Genomic DNA, 15333 nt, shown 5'->3' on the forward strand with positions numbered 1-15333 from the left:
GGAAATATTAGATCTTTGGAGGTTATTTGAAGAGATACCACCGCCTAAGACACCAGCACTAAATTCTGATCTCCCGTCCACCACAGACAATCCACTGCTAATACAAAGAGATGTCAAAGAAGGCTCAAGTGTAGCGCCACCAGTAGAGGTAATAAGTTTGTACCCGATAATAAAGAAGCCTGTGCCCGCAGAGGGGTACAGTGATCCCACTTACATACCTCCCCCGAGAGATACTACACCCCTCCGGCCCACAGCACCTCCGCCATACGAAAGCACGAGAGAGCGAGCCCAGGCAGGCGCACAAAGGGTGGATATAGAGAAGCTCACAGATGATTTAGAATCGAGACTGACGATAGCAAAGGATGAGCTCTCGAGGATAAAAGACATATGTGAACGAACAGCACTAGATGCAACTAGATCAGGGCGTACGTCCAGAGCGCAAGGTGAAAATAGAAAGCCCGAAGAGGGGTGGAAAAAAGGCGAGATTTTGTTCAGAATTGAGGAAGAACCAACGCGAATAATAGAAATAGGGCCCGGAGAGGGAGATATTGCAAGCGAAGAAAGGCGGGGGGGAATTAGAGAGGAGTTGCTGTGTGACATAAGGGACGAGGTAGAAGAAAGCGACAGGTTGAGTATGGCGATAGGAGGGGGAAGCGAAGGGGGGGAAGGTACGTGTTCACTGAGAACCCTGGACGATGAGTGGGCGGGGCGAATAAGGAACAGAGTGGGAAAAATGGCATCACTAGGGACATCAACAGCTCAAACGGGTCCGGACGGAACGACAAAAGGAAGGCTACAGCTCCCATTGATACACAGGGGAGGAGGGAGGCCTAACTATATCCCATGGGCACAGATGGATAAGGCCAATTTATTGAAGCTATTGCCCCCGTTGTCAGGAGGGGCAAGTAAGTGGATATATGCCTTTGAGAAACATACTGCCGGGGTACCCCTAGCCATAGGAGATGTGAAAAGTCTACTCGTATCAGCGGTAGGTGACCAGGCTGAAAGGGTATGGGTTAAAGCCGGTTTCCCGGGAGTAACGTTAGACTGCGACCGCCATGATGGGGCATCCTTTAACACGGTGCGTGCCAGGGTGTGGGATGCCTTACGCGAAACATTCCCAGACACACCGGACTTGCAGTCAGTGATGCAGTGTACAATGAATGACGGGGAAGAGGCTATGGATTACATTTTTTGGGTCCAAGAGATGTGGAGAGCAGAAACGGGCACGCCCTGGTATCAATCAACATCTTTATTTTATTTTATTATAAAGAGAGGGCTCCCAAAGGAAGTGCAGAAGGCGCTTGACAAGATAGCAGGTATTGAAGCAAAGGGATGGCCAGAAATTCAAAGCATAATAGTACACCATTGTAAAAGAATCAAGGAGAGGGAGAAGGAGGTGGCGCAGAAAAGATTGGCAGACGAGGCGAAGTTAGTACAGTCAAAGTTAGTGAAGGTTGCAGCAGCAGTAGCCGCGCTCCCACACAGTAGGGAGGGAGATGAGGAGGAGGAGGGGCTGATAGCACTCCAAGGAAGGGTAGCAACTAATTGGGCAGGGCCAGCACAGCGGCAGTGGACTGAGCAAGAGCAAGGTGGAAGCCCGCAGTGGCAAGAGTGGACCCCTCGAGGGGGACGAGGTGGGTACAGGGGCCGGAGAGGAGGTGGACAGGGGTATGGAGGAATGGGAGGAAATGGATGGCAGGGTCCCAGGGGCCCCCAAGGGAGTTGCTGGAACTGTGGACGATGGGGAAATTACTCCAGGGAGTGCAGAAGTAGACAAAACAATGGGTTCCAGGAGGGGGAGACTTATGGTCATCCAAACCCGGGAAGCCCATACGGTCTCCCAATGGGACAGCAGCAACTAAGAAACCCCGGCCAGGGTACCACGGGCCAGCAACAAGGACACCAGTATAGGACACAGAACCACCCCCAAAACAATGACAGCATGCAATACACGCCAGGCAACCCTTTCACGACAACAGCAAACGGGGCCCCCGCGCCAGCGCCTTACAGCGGCATGTCGGTAGTTTCCGGAAATGTCTTTAATGAGGGAGGGGCGACGAGATACCCTGCATAGGACAGCCCACAGAGAACACTTGCGTGTCCAGTTCTATCCACCACCTACAATGCAGCAGAGGAACCATTGGTAGGGGCACAGATAGGAGACAAGCAGTTTATATTCATGGTTGATTCGGGAGCGGAGAAATCATGTATCAGAGAGGGCCGATTCCCGTTATCTAACAGGAAGTTAGAGACGCAGGGGTTCTCTGGGGCTGTAGTTGAAGTTCCTTACACAGAAGCTTTGGACGTGACAGTGGGGGGTAAGACTGTGAAGGCACCCTTATTATATTACGAACATTCCCCAATTAACTTGCTAGGGAGGGATCTCCTGAGCAAACTCAACATGACCATATCATTTACCGAGAGAGGGATAGTGTGTTCCACACCCGGGATATGCCCCTTGCGTGCAATGCTGGTAGTGCAAGCCTACACAACCACGCAGGAAATACGAGGACTGCCACAAAATGAGGAAATGTTTATCAAAGGGCTGAAGACTCTGGCCCTCATAATTCCCGAGCTGAGAAGCATGGACTGGAGGATCCCGGCGGAGTTCCTCTTCCGCCCCATAGTATGCCCCAACGCAGCACCAGGGTCAGGGGTATCGTTAGATTTGCACGCTGTGCAAGTGTCAGCAAAAAGAATAGCTGTGATCGGAGTGGACGAGGAAGGGTGTGAGTGGCGCACAGTGCTATGCACAAACGCCAACATCGCCCTGCGAGAGGTAACAGATGAGGATCTCTTCTCAGACTCAGAAGGGGATGGTGAAATAGTGATGGAAATAGCGATGCCCTGTGATATTTTAATACAAGCAAGGGAGACTCCCGTCCAATTGATGACAGTGGTAGGAGCACCACCTTCGTTTTTTGATGACGACATGAGGCTCGTACCAAACAACTTATGGACAACAGGCCCCCATGATGTGGGACTGTTGCATGGAGTACAGCCTGTGGTAATAAAGCTAAAACAAGGAGCAATTTTACCACGAGTTAAACAGTATCCTCTGTCTCGTGAAGCTGAAGAAGGGATAAAAGAGACAATAAACGCCCTACTAGCACAAGGGATAATAGTGCCTTCAAACTCCCCATGTAACACTTGTATTTATCCGATTAAAAAAGCAAAAGGGGGGTCTTGGAGGATGATACAGGACTTACGCCCCCTCAACGATGTAATTCAGAAGGAGTTCCCTCTAGTCCCGAACCCCACATCAATACTGTGCAGCATCCCGAAGGAGGCATCACATTTCACAGTAGTGGATTTGAAAAACGCATTTTTCTCTATTCCCCTGGCTGAAGAGAGTAGATACCTTACCGCCTTCACACTGGGGGGTAAAAGGTATGAGCATTGCAGATTGCCACAGGGTTACTGCGAGAGCCCGAGCATCTTCAATCGCGTATTACATGAAGACCTAGGAAACCTATCAGTTGAGAGTACCATTATTCAGTACGTAGACGATTTACTAGTTTGCGCACGAAACGAAGAAACATGCAGAACAGATTCCATAACATTATTGACTTTGCTGGCCAACAAGGGGTACAAAGTGGACAAGGGAAAGCTACAATACTGTCTGACAGAGGTCCTGTAACTAGGACAGCTGATTTCGAGAGATGGGAAAAGAATAATACCAGACAGGGTAGAAGCCATAAGATCAGTACAAGAACCCACAACAGTAAAAGACATGCAGAAATTTTTGGGAATGTGCAATTACTGCCGAGCATGGATATTAGATTATGCGGCATACACTAGGCCCTTATTACAAGCATTAAAGGTGGCCCAACAGGAGAACAGGAAGGTGGAATGGACGGAAGAGATGAGTTCCTCCTTCCAAACACTAAAAGAGTTGATTTCAAGCGCCCCAGTACTCGCAAACCCTGATTATGGACGCGAGTTTTATCTATTCTCCCACTGCAAGGAAACACTGATGACAGCAGTCCTGACACAAAAAACATCCCTAGGACACAAGCCATTGGCTTACTATAGTGGCACTTTAGATGCCGTGATGCAGGGCCATTTCGCGTGCGAGCAATCACTCGCTGCAGCCGCGTTCGCGATTGAGAAAAGTGCCACAATAGTAATGGGCTGCCCTATAACATTGTTTGTGGAACATTCATTATTTTCCATACTCGAGAGATCAAAAAGCACACTGACCACACAGCGGGCAACTGCCTACGAGATTATACTGTCCAGTGCCAACATCCATATAGTGAGATGCAAGACAGTGAACCCCGCCACATTCATTACAGAAGCGTGCACGCTCGAAGACATGCAGAACCACGATTGCGCAACCTACACAGGAGGAAGTGGGGAGGAGACAGTGGTGTGTGAGAACGCTCTAAGCGAAGGGGAAGTGTACTTTGTGGATGGGTCCGCATCTATTGACACGGACACGGGAGAAAAACACGTTGGCATGGCAGTGGTGAGGTTAGAAGACGGTGAGTATGAAACACTGGTACAATATCGTCTCCCATCACATTACTCCGCGCAGGCAGCAGAACTGATTGCACTCATAGAAGCACTACATGCAGCAAAGGGTTGTGCAGTGACGATATACACAGACTCAGCTTACATGACAACAACAGTACATGGAGGCCTAGCAAGATGGGGCGGAGGGGCTTTAGGAGGGCAGATGGAACACCTGTACAGCATGCAGAATTGTTAAGAGTTAATTGAGGCCCTGCAAAACCCCACTGCAGTAGCAATAGTAAAATGCCAAGCACATACGTCCAACACAGATGTTGTGTCTTTAGGGAACGCGGCAGCGGACGCTGCCGCCAAGGAGGCTTCCTATTTTCAGAAAAATGACACAGGTGAATACATGCTTAAGGACAAAACAAACGAAGAGCCCCCAGAGGGATATAATGTCATGCCCATACCACAAATAATAGAATTGCAGGAAGGAGCCAGTGCAGAGGAAAAACTATTGTGGACAAAGCGAGGGTGCAGCAAGTCAGGAACAGACCTGCTGTGGAGGCAAAATAACTCGGGGAAGGTGGTAATGCCAATTCAGCTACTAGAAATTGCATTTCAACAGCTACACTTCCCTGCACATAACACCAAACAACACATCGCAGCAGAAATACAGGAAGAATGGTTCGTGCCCTGTCTCCAGGAGCACGTGTCTCGTTTGGCAATGGAATGTACAACATGCCAAATATACAATTCAGGGATGACATCACGTACTCTCCGGGGAACAATCCCTAAGCCCATTGGCCCATTCAAGGAACTACACATAGATTATGCAGATATGGGGGAAAGGTGTAATGGTGCACGGTACATGATTGTGGTCGTGTGCCCATTTTCAAGGTGGGTGGAAGCAGGACCCTGCGCGCGGCCTGATGCCAAGAGCGCCGCCAAGTTCCTAGTAAGGGAGGTATTCCCGCGCTGGGGAATTTGTGACGTCATCCGCTCAGACAATGGCACTCATTTTGTGAATGAGCTTTTTAAGGAAGTAACTGCATTGTTGGGAATAAAACATAAATTATGTTCAATTTATCATCCTCAAAGTAATGGCATAGTGGAAAAGATGAACGGATTGTTGAAGGGCAGGTTATCAAAACTATGCTTCTCATTGAAAAAGAATTGGATTTACTGCCTACCGCTTGCGCTATTCGAGTTACGAAACCTGCCAAGCAAAGACCACCATTTGTCCCCGCACGAGATCGTGACTGGGAGACGGATGAACACTGCACACTCACCACTGCGCGAACACTCAGACGCTCACAGAAGCGCCGCGATATTGGGAGATGAGTTCACAGACTATTTAAAAAAACTGACAAGGGCAGCGCGCGTGATAGCAAAGCAATTGTCCCCACCCTTCACTAGAGAAGAGGGAAATGTAACGGGCGCTGTCACGGAGCCGGAGCAACAACTACAGCTAATGCCAGGCGACTGGATATATGTCAGAAGTTTTGTGCGTCGGTGGAATGCACCACGATTCCATGGCCCATATGAAGTAATATTTTGCACACCTACGGCAGTAAAGGTCAAAGGGTTGAGGTACTGGGTGCACTTGACCGATGTACGGAAGGCATATAGCAACGTACAAGAGGAGGTAGATGGGGAGGCACAGACAACAGCAAACGCTGCAACTGAGCAGAATGACTGAATATGAACTTGCGTGTATGTGCTGGTACTGAATTTGAAGAAATGCACAACTGATAAAAAAGAAAAAAAAAACAAAAAGGGGAACATTTTGTTTTAACCTTCGTCTTGTTGAGTGTGAATGTATATAAATACATATATCAAATTGAATAATGAACTATGAATTTGTATACACCCTTGTCTGTGAATACCCCTCCCCGTATCCCTACCCGCTTCCATTCCCCGTCACATGTATATTGGCACTGTTGGTGCCAACAAAATGTTTACATGTATGCACTCAATGCACTTTTATATCTTAAACAGGAGCTTCCATGGCATCTAACGGGCGGCCTGCAACGGATAGATGTACTAGAATTAGAAAATGGTTAACTGTGAAATGTATATATTCGTATGAATGTGGACTATCTGCGTGCATTATATTGTTCTTTACATTATTATTTGGTCTGGTTACATACTGGTTCATAGCGTTCATCTCTGTCGAGATGAACGAGGGGGGAGGGAGTAACACAACTACTGGGACCAATACAACTGCAAGTGTCAATGCAACTACAAGGGAAGGTGATTTTTTAATATGGGATGGAACTAAACTTGTGTGGGGCTACTATACTACGTCACCCAATGTTGTCCTTTCACACGATGGAGGGCCAAAGGGTGAAAGACAAAACAACACACTGTCCCCACCTGAGATGTCTAATTACAATGCTCACAGCTTAAACGACCGAAATCCCTCTGCCATATCCTGGTTGTATAATACCCCCACCAGCCAACCTGCCCCCACGGCCATAGAGAATCAAAGAATGAGAGAAACACATGAAATATTATATGATGACTGGGTGAAGGGGGGCGGGAATGAGAAAGGAGGGTCTAGTTTGTCTCTTGCCCAGGGAATCGGGAAGAATATGAGGAATAAGAACAATAGACGGAAGAGGGAAGCAGGAAGGAAGAAGTATGATGAGTACTATGGGTTAGGTCTAGATAAGATGGAAGACCCGCGACACCCCCACCAAACAAATAAGTGGTATGCAGACATGAGTGCCACAGCTAGACAAACAACAAACGAGAGCTGTTATGTTTGCTCCCTCATCCCTCACGCATCAGGTACACCCAAAGTACTGTTACCCAAAGAGTTGCCGATTATAGATGCCCAATGTCTCCTTCATCTCACGTTATGCAGAATTAAGAACACCTTCCAGGCACATGAAGTGACTTTTCAAATGCTGCAGAACGAGAAAACGTGCTACCCAAAACCGTCAGGGGTTGTATGTCTGAGAGAACCATTTTTTGCAATCGAAGGGACACTTTTTTCTGATAACAAGTGGAAGAATGAAGAAGTAATGTGTAAAGCTGAAGCACTGAGGGGTGTGGCACCGAAAAAATTGCAATGGATAGAAGAAACATGCACACCCGTATGGAGAGAACACATTTCAAAACTAACCTGGGTTACGCCCATCGAAAAGCCTTTCAGGTTGCAGAATGAAATAGACTATGAACTATGTTTCAAAGGAGAGGGGAGAACGTCCATGGGAACGAACAAGAAGTGCAACAAAACCCTCACTATCCCAGACCTAAGAAAAGGGACTGCGGCCCTTATGGACACGTATTGGGTATGTGGAAAACAGGCATACCTACACCTCCCCCCCCGTCGTGGAGTGGCAGCTGCTCAATGGCCTCTCTGCACTCAGCTCTGATGGTGATACCAGAAAGCCACATCGATGGAAACAAAAGGACACAGGAACACACACCACAGAGTGTGGCCCAACCGACTGCAGAACCACAAATATATGTTCTATCTTCTGGAAGCCAGGAAGAGGTGCTGACCCGCAACAGACGAGCATCAAACTATATATCAAAGGCATCATCAGAACTATTGGCCCAGATCCCAGACAAATATCGATTATTCAGCTCAGCAGAAACATTTTTTGCCTCGCTCGTATCAAGTGTCCAAGCAAGGGCTAACGCAAAATGGCTCCAGATAACCCGCTGGGAATTAATTCAGCTGGCGAACGACACCGAAGAAGGTTTTAACATAATAAAGGTCGAACTAAGAGCCTTGCGACTGATGACCATGCAGAACAGGTATGTCCTGGACCTGTTGACGGCGATGGACGGCGGTGTTTGCCGAAAAATAGGAAGTGCCTGCTGCACTTTCGTACCTTCTGAAGACGCAGAGAACGGCTCCCTGTCCCATGTGATTGAAGCAGTCCACAACCTAGGAGAAAAAATGAAGATGGAAGGCGGAGCAGAAGACAGTACATGGTTCGATAACCTCTTCTCCTGGGTCCCCTCATGGCTTGGAACAACGATGAAATTTTTGATGCCAGCTGTGGTGTTCCTCCTTTTGATTTTCTGCCTGTGCCAGGTGGGTCTTCGAGTCTGTGCTAGCGCAGTACCAAATGGTGCAATGATGATGGTGACAATGGGCAACTCACACGGTACAATAAAAACGGTGCAAGAAGCACAAGTACAAACAGGGGTAGACAACACACCAAGGTACCAACTGGTGCCCATGTACCATGACAAGGATATTGTAGATAAGCTTTGGCACACCACCATCAAAGAGCCCCGCATACTAGAATGGTACGAGGAAGTGTGGGTAGATTTGGAAGGAGATGGTGGGTGCATATATCTTACGTGTACTCCAGATGAATATGCCAGGAGAGGTGAGAGATTAAGGGGGGTGTGCAGAGCATGGATGCCTATCAAAGGAACTCCTGCATGGGATGAGGCGGTGATGGACGAAGCAGAGTGTAGGAGGATAGAGGAGTTAAAGAATTCGTTACTTTAGTAACGAAAGGGGGGAAATGTAGGGGAGGGCTGGTCCAGGAGACCCCTCTCGCCTGCGTTTCTTTCCCAGGTGAGGGCTATGGGCCATTGGGCGTTCCCTCATGCCACCCGGGCCCAGGTGGTGGGGGGCTCACCCACTGGAGACATTGCCCACACGTATCGAATGCCCACATGTATTGATTACAACACAACTTTAGCTAGGCCCAAAAACCATTCTTTGCCCGGTAAAGATGGTGTGAGCTCAGCGTACTGTAGCGCGGCCCCCACCCTTGGAGAACATCCCTGTTGCCGCAGCACCCTGGCAGATCCGCTGCGAGCACGTTCCCACGAACAAGACGGACATGAGCTAGCGCAATACGCTAACATTGTAACAGTTCACCTCCCGCAGTGTACCATCACTATCAGCAAGACCCGGCCAGCAGGCCTGAACAATGAGAAGAACAGTAAAATGGTCCTCTGATGGCAGACAGTCTTTATATATATATGTATATATTAATGTCAAGACCTCTTGCATTATTTCCTTCTTCCACAAAATACAAATGCCTGTAGAATCGATTAAAATGAGAGAGTATGCTCCCATGATATAAGCTATGGCGAGCTCGCACCATTGCAGGTGGATGCCAATGATAAAGGAACGCTCCAGGGATCTGTTTGTTGCGTGTATCACTGGGCAGCCTACCTCACGTGGTTTCGCGCCATAACTAAAGCTAATGCTGCTAGAGTACACGAGAAAGCGGATGCAACTATACTATGAACTCATTAAAGAATGCGCGAGAGTGCACGTATCATGTGTGAATGTCTGAGCCCCTCATATGCCACCACCGTCACGAACGGTGGCGGGTCGTTTTCTATGTACTCCACTGATCTAACCACTACCTCATTTACAGCGAATGTATATGTATGTAACCGAAACACTGTAGCTGCTAGAGTGTAATGTACAAATATGATGCTCGAACTGGGTATAATCGAAACGCACCCAGCAAAGGTTAAATGCATGTTTTGACGTGATTTTAAATAAGTATTATAGAAAGTGTTCAAATGTTTGCGATGTCTTTGCTTGTATTCAGCAACACACGAGGGAGATACCTTTGTGAAAACGTACAAGGTCTCGATGTATCCCCCTCCCTCCCTCAGAAGGCTGCCAAGACATGAGAACAGAGCCCCGCTCTGCGTTATCACGCCTCCCCCGACCCGACTGGAGTCGCTTCAAAGACTTGTAGCCCCACTCCAGTACCCAAGGCCGCGGCCAGCCACCTGCATTATTTACAGCACAGCAGTAAACCTTAGTTTAAACTCAAGCGCCCCCTCGTAAACCTCACAACCCACCGGACTGTCTCAGACTTATGGCCCTGTGCAATCAGGACACCCAACACTTTGACAACACACAGCGAAACATCCATAATCACTTCTAACAAGACAAAGACCTGTACCACCCGCCCCAGTCCCCGAAGCTTAGCCCCTCGACCTATGGTCCCGGTCAACAGATCACAAGTAACCAGGCCACGATATATTATCTCCAGATCCCTCACAAGGTGCATTCCTCCTGTGTTGCATTTAACCTATTAAAAGATTTACTAAAGAGAATAGAACTGTAAATGACTGAATGACTGCAGTGTGCATGGCAGAGGGCAAGTAAGTCAGAAAAGGCATTCATCTCTGCCACAGGCCGCCTCGGCACGCCAACACCGCCCGGATGAACTCAAGCCGACCTGCCAGGCCCAGCCCAACCCACGAGGGTGACCAGTGACGTCCTCCAGCCAAGACCAACCACACCGCAGCAGCACCTATAGTTAGTCGTCGCCACCCAATCCCAATGAACTTGTGCCCCCTATAGTATGTAGGTTTTGATGACGTTTTTTGTAAATATATACGCCTGTCTTTGCTATTGTCAGACAGAGCGCTCTCGGAGTTTGCAGAGTTCTTTGCATGCCCAATTCTGATTGATAAACTCCCATTTACGCTCACCCGCACTCTGTCTTGGCCTTATTCCCATTTTGGGAGAGTCCTTCATTGTCTCTCATTGCGGGGAGGATCGTGCTGTTGGGGGACGCTTGCTTTCATGTGCTATCTCGACATTACGGACGTTTGCACTGTTCTACGTTATTACGCGCTAAAATGAAAGCTGGCCTTACCGTGCTAACTCAGGTTATGGAATTAGCCTTATTGTGTTAAGTGGACCTGCTGGAATTCGGCATTCTGTGCTGTTTGTAATGGACTCTGGTGTTAACATGCTAACGGGACATAATGAAATGTGGCACTGCTGTGCAAACTGGACGTAAAGGAGTATGACACTGATGTGCTAACTTGACATAAAGGACGTTGGTACTGCTTTGCTGACTAGGCATATCCCGTTCCCTGTCATAGCCTGAGTATCTTCGGATTGGAAGGCTGTGGCTTACGTTCCATGGTTGTAATGCAAATACATACTATACTCTAGCATTAACTGCAATATATTAGTTATTCCATGGCGTGTTATGGGAATAGGTGTCAAGTGGTTGGTACCTGGACATAAAATGCCAATGCCCATACAAAAGCGAAATCTATTGACACCTAAAATGTTTTTCCTTCTCTAAATTCTTGAGCAATTCAAATTTGCATTTTTTGGAATTGTCGTTTGAACTATCGTTTTCCCTTGTTCTGATGGTGAACATGTTTTGTTTAGCATCCTATTTCCTCCATGCACACTCCCAGTAAAATCCTTCATTCTTAACCCACCTGAGCCATGCACACTCCCAGTAAAGTCCTTCATTCTTAACCCACCTGAGCCATGCACACTCCCAGTAAAGTCCTTCATTCTTAACCCACCTGAGCCATGCACGCTCCCCGTAAAGTCCTTCATTCTTAATTCGCCTGATCGCTGGTGCCTGGAATCCTGACCAACTTGTTTACCAATTTTTCCACCTTCTTCCCAATATACACGTTCAGGCAGTTTGTATGTTATATAAGTAACACACCTCTGTCAAAATTGACTTCACCGGTGTCACAGCCATTCTCATCGATAAACTTTTCATTGTAGATATTTAACTGCCACTTATGTGTGATATTCCCTAAGGATGAAATACTTTCCATGCTAATACTTGGGCTCCATAAGTCTATAAGTTGCCCAGGAGTCATGATGTATTGTAATACAAATCTTGTTTATCTGTGGACTGTTATGTTATTGAGTCTTAACACATAATCTCCTGGTCTCTTGACAGGTGCAGCCCCAGCAAGCCCATATGTTAATTGATGCCTTCAAGAACTCTTCATTGACCAGAAAGGAAGGGCTTTATTTCCAGAATCTAGGTTATAAATGTGTTCGGGCAGATGCACAGTCTATCTATGGCAAATATGTAAGTGGCAAATATTTGTAGATGATGTTGATGCATAAATGATGGTGTACTTGCAGTAATAATATAAATTGCCTTTTTGGCTTTTGTTATGTGACAATTACCATGTAGAACGCAGCTGATACAAGAGGCGTGCTGTTGATTAACAGCACTAGGATTGGGATGAAGAGTTGAGAGTTCAAGTCCAGACATTTAACATTGAGAAGTCATTTAATACGCCAGAGCATCAAGTACCCCACTGTACTCCACCATAAATAGTGTTGAGAAGTAAAAAGGAGGTACGGCAGAGCCCCGTTTTAATGTATACTAATGTTATGATCTTTATTAAACAATTACACAGTTAAAGTAATGTTGAGGTTGCATTGTGAAAATATAAAAGCCTAGCGAAAAGTACCCCTACTCCGCACGGGTTCTGTAGACAAGACATGTTAACGCTCCCCTCAATTGTTGAAAATTAATGATCCTTTAGGTCACTGTTCCAATTAGCTTATCGCTTGACGTGCTTTGCACTCTTAAGTAAACTGCACTGATAATTGGCGCGTGTGGCTGGCTGACATACCCCAGAGCAGACGTGGAGGGGAGGCGAGAGTTGGCGTGCTGCAGCATACTGGAACCTTCTGTGGGCCCTCCCCACCTGTCTCACCCAGGTACGGCACGGTGCGGTGCAAATATCTCAGAAGCGGTGCGCACTAGGGCCTTGAAACGTAGTTTCGGGTTTTGTTACTCGCGTCGAGACTCTTATAATGTCCAGTCCTTCTACGGCCACATTGATGTTTCGCCAATTTCAGGCAACCGTCTCATGTGAAGGGGCTTAATCCACGGTAGGGGTGGGGTGTAGCCAGTAATGTCCGCAGGGACCTAACGTGTAACTATGCAAAATATGGTGCAGATTGATGGAACGGTGTGGAATTGTACATGAAACAAACAGATTTGCTGCGATATATATATATATATATATATATATCTCCCACAACTCCACTATTGCACTCCATGTAGTGTACCGCCCCCCTGGCCCTACCTCAGACTTCCAGGACGCCCTCATCCACTCCCTTTCAGATAACCTAAAAAAATCCTCTAAAATATTACTCCTCAGTGACCTTTACTTGGGTCTCAATGACCCCAAGGACTCCCATGCTTATTCCCTCCAAAAAGCTCTCTCCACACTTGGCTTCACCCAAGCCATCTCTCAACCCACCCACATCAAGGGGCGCTCTCTAGACTGGGTGTCCCAACACAACTGCCCTCTCCTTAAGGGGAATCACTCCTCTCCCATGGTCTGTTCACCACTGCATCAAATTCAACATCTTGAAAGCTCGAAACCACTCAAGCCCCACACCCGTCTCCCAGCTGCCCTCTCTAGGAGTGCTAAGCAACTCACGAAGGATAATCTCACTCTACACTTCTCTGTGCCAGTACTGATGCCCCCCCCCCTTCTCCAACGATCCTGAGATACTAGCTAATGTATTTAAAACCTCCATTACCCAGACCATTGACAATGTGGCCCCACTCACCCTCAAAAAAGCAAAAAAAGTTAAGCATGCCAAAGCCTGGTTCACCCAGGAGCTCCTTGAGTTACACTCCAAAAAAAGGGTTGCACTATCCAACTGGAAAAGCAACCCCAAGGACAGCACACTAGAAGCCTTCAAGGCTCTAGCTAAAGAATACAAAATAGCCATCATCAAGGCTAAAGCCACTTCCTTTAGCTCTAGAAATTCCAACGCCAAGTCAGGAACCAAAGAAATATTCTCCATTTTTAGAGAACCCTGCCCCTCCGCCTCCCTCACTGCTGAAGGATGAAGCTTGGTGCAATAACATTCAGTCTGCCATGCTGAACTAGACACCCTGCAGTCTAAAATCCTTGCTCACCAGCGAGCTCTCTCCAACCTTATTGCTAAAAATCACAGTAATGCTCTCCCACCGATGCCTCCATACACGCTCCAATGTTTGAATTCAAGGAAGTGACCATCCCTGAAGTCATCGCACTCCTCAACTCTATTAAACCTTCCAATTGCAAAGGTGATTCCCGCCCAGCACAAGTCATCAAGGACTGTGCTCACCTCCTGTGCACCCCTCATCACTGCATTCATCAATGCCTCCTTCCAATCAGGCCTTGTCCCCTCTGATCTCAAAGAAGCATGGGTTTGGCCGCTCCTTAAACCTTCCCTTGACCCTTTGGTACCAGGGAACTACAGGCCTATCACCACTGTCCCCATCCTACTCAGAATACTTGACAAGGCAGCCTATCTGCATGTCCAAACATTTCTAGAGGATAACCACCTCTTTGGTCTTCGGCAGTCAGAGTTTCGGCCACGTCATGGCACTGAAACGGCCCTCCTTGACTTGAGGAACCAGATGGATGACCTCAGACACCGGCAAGCCGGCCCTCCTGCTCCTACTCGATTTGTCAGCGGCCTTTGACTTGGTTGACCACAAGACTCTGTGTCACCACCTCACCTCCGCGGCTAACTTCTCGCCCAAGGCCTGCAACTGGCTCACCTCCTTCCTACAGGGAAGAGCATGAAGGTTTTCTCAGAATCCTCCTGTGCCACACTCAGCATCCTCAAATGTGGTGTACCCCAGGGCTCCTGCATTGCCCCCACCCTGTACAACCTTTTTACCAGACCTCTCTTGAAAATCCCGACGCCCTGTGCATCTCATATACTAATTATGCAGATGACACACAGGTACTCATCCCCCTATTGGGGGACTACGTGACAGATTCTAACACCCTCATCTCCATCTACTCTACAATCCAATCCTCAATACCGAGAAAACAGAACTTCTGCTCATTGGATCCCCGTCCACCCTGGCCAAACTGGACAACCAGTACAACTGCTTCTCTGTCGACGATATCCCCATTACTGTATCGCAGGTTATTACGACATTAGGCGTCTACCTTGAACCCAACCTAACCATGGATAGGCAGGTCAACGCCACTGCATCTTCCTCGGCCTACTACTCCAAACTCATCAACTCAGTCAGACCCTACCTTTCTCAGGAAAATTGTCTCAATATTGACAGGGCAATAATTGGGTCGAGACTTGATTACTGCAATGCACTT

At 47.6% G+C, this 15333-nt stretch overlaps 1 protein-coding gene across 2 annotated transcripts in view; it reads left to right on the forward strand.

Annotated features, from left to right (window-relative positions):
• PFN4 (profilin family member 4) overlaps positions 1 to 15333 on the forward strand; it is a 265433-nt gene that overhangs the window by 65715 nt on the left and 184385 nt on the right. For both annotated transcript variants that reach the window (XM_069605864.1, XM_069605863.1), the window contains exon 3: positions 12141 to 12275. In XM_069605864.1, coding sequence (XP_069461965.1) covers positions 12141 to 12275 — 135 coding nt within the window. The remainder of the gene's footprint in view (positions 1 to 12140; positions 12276 to 15333) is intronic.

The sequence above is a fragment of the Ambystoma mexicanum genome, chromosome 4p (genome assembly GCF_040938575.1).
Source record: "Ambystoma mexicanum isolate Mex_15411 chromosome 4p, UKY_AmexF1_1, whole genome shotgun sequence".
In the NCBI taxonomy this organism is placed as follows: Eukaryota; Metazoa; Chordata; class Amphibia; order Caudata; family Ambystomatidae; genus Ambystoma; species Ambystoma mexicanum.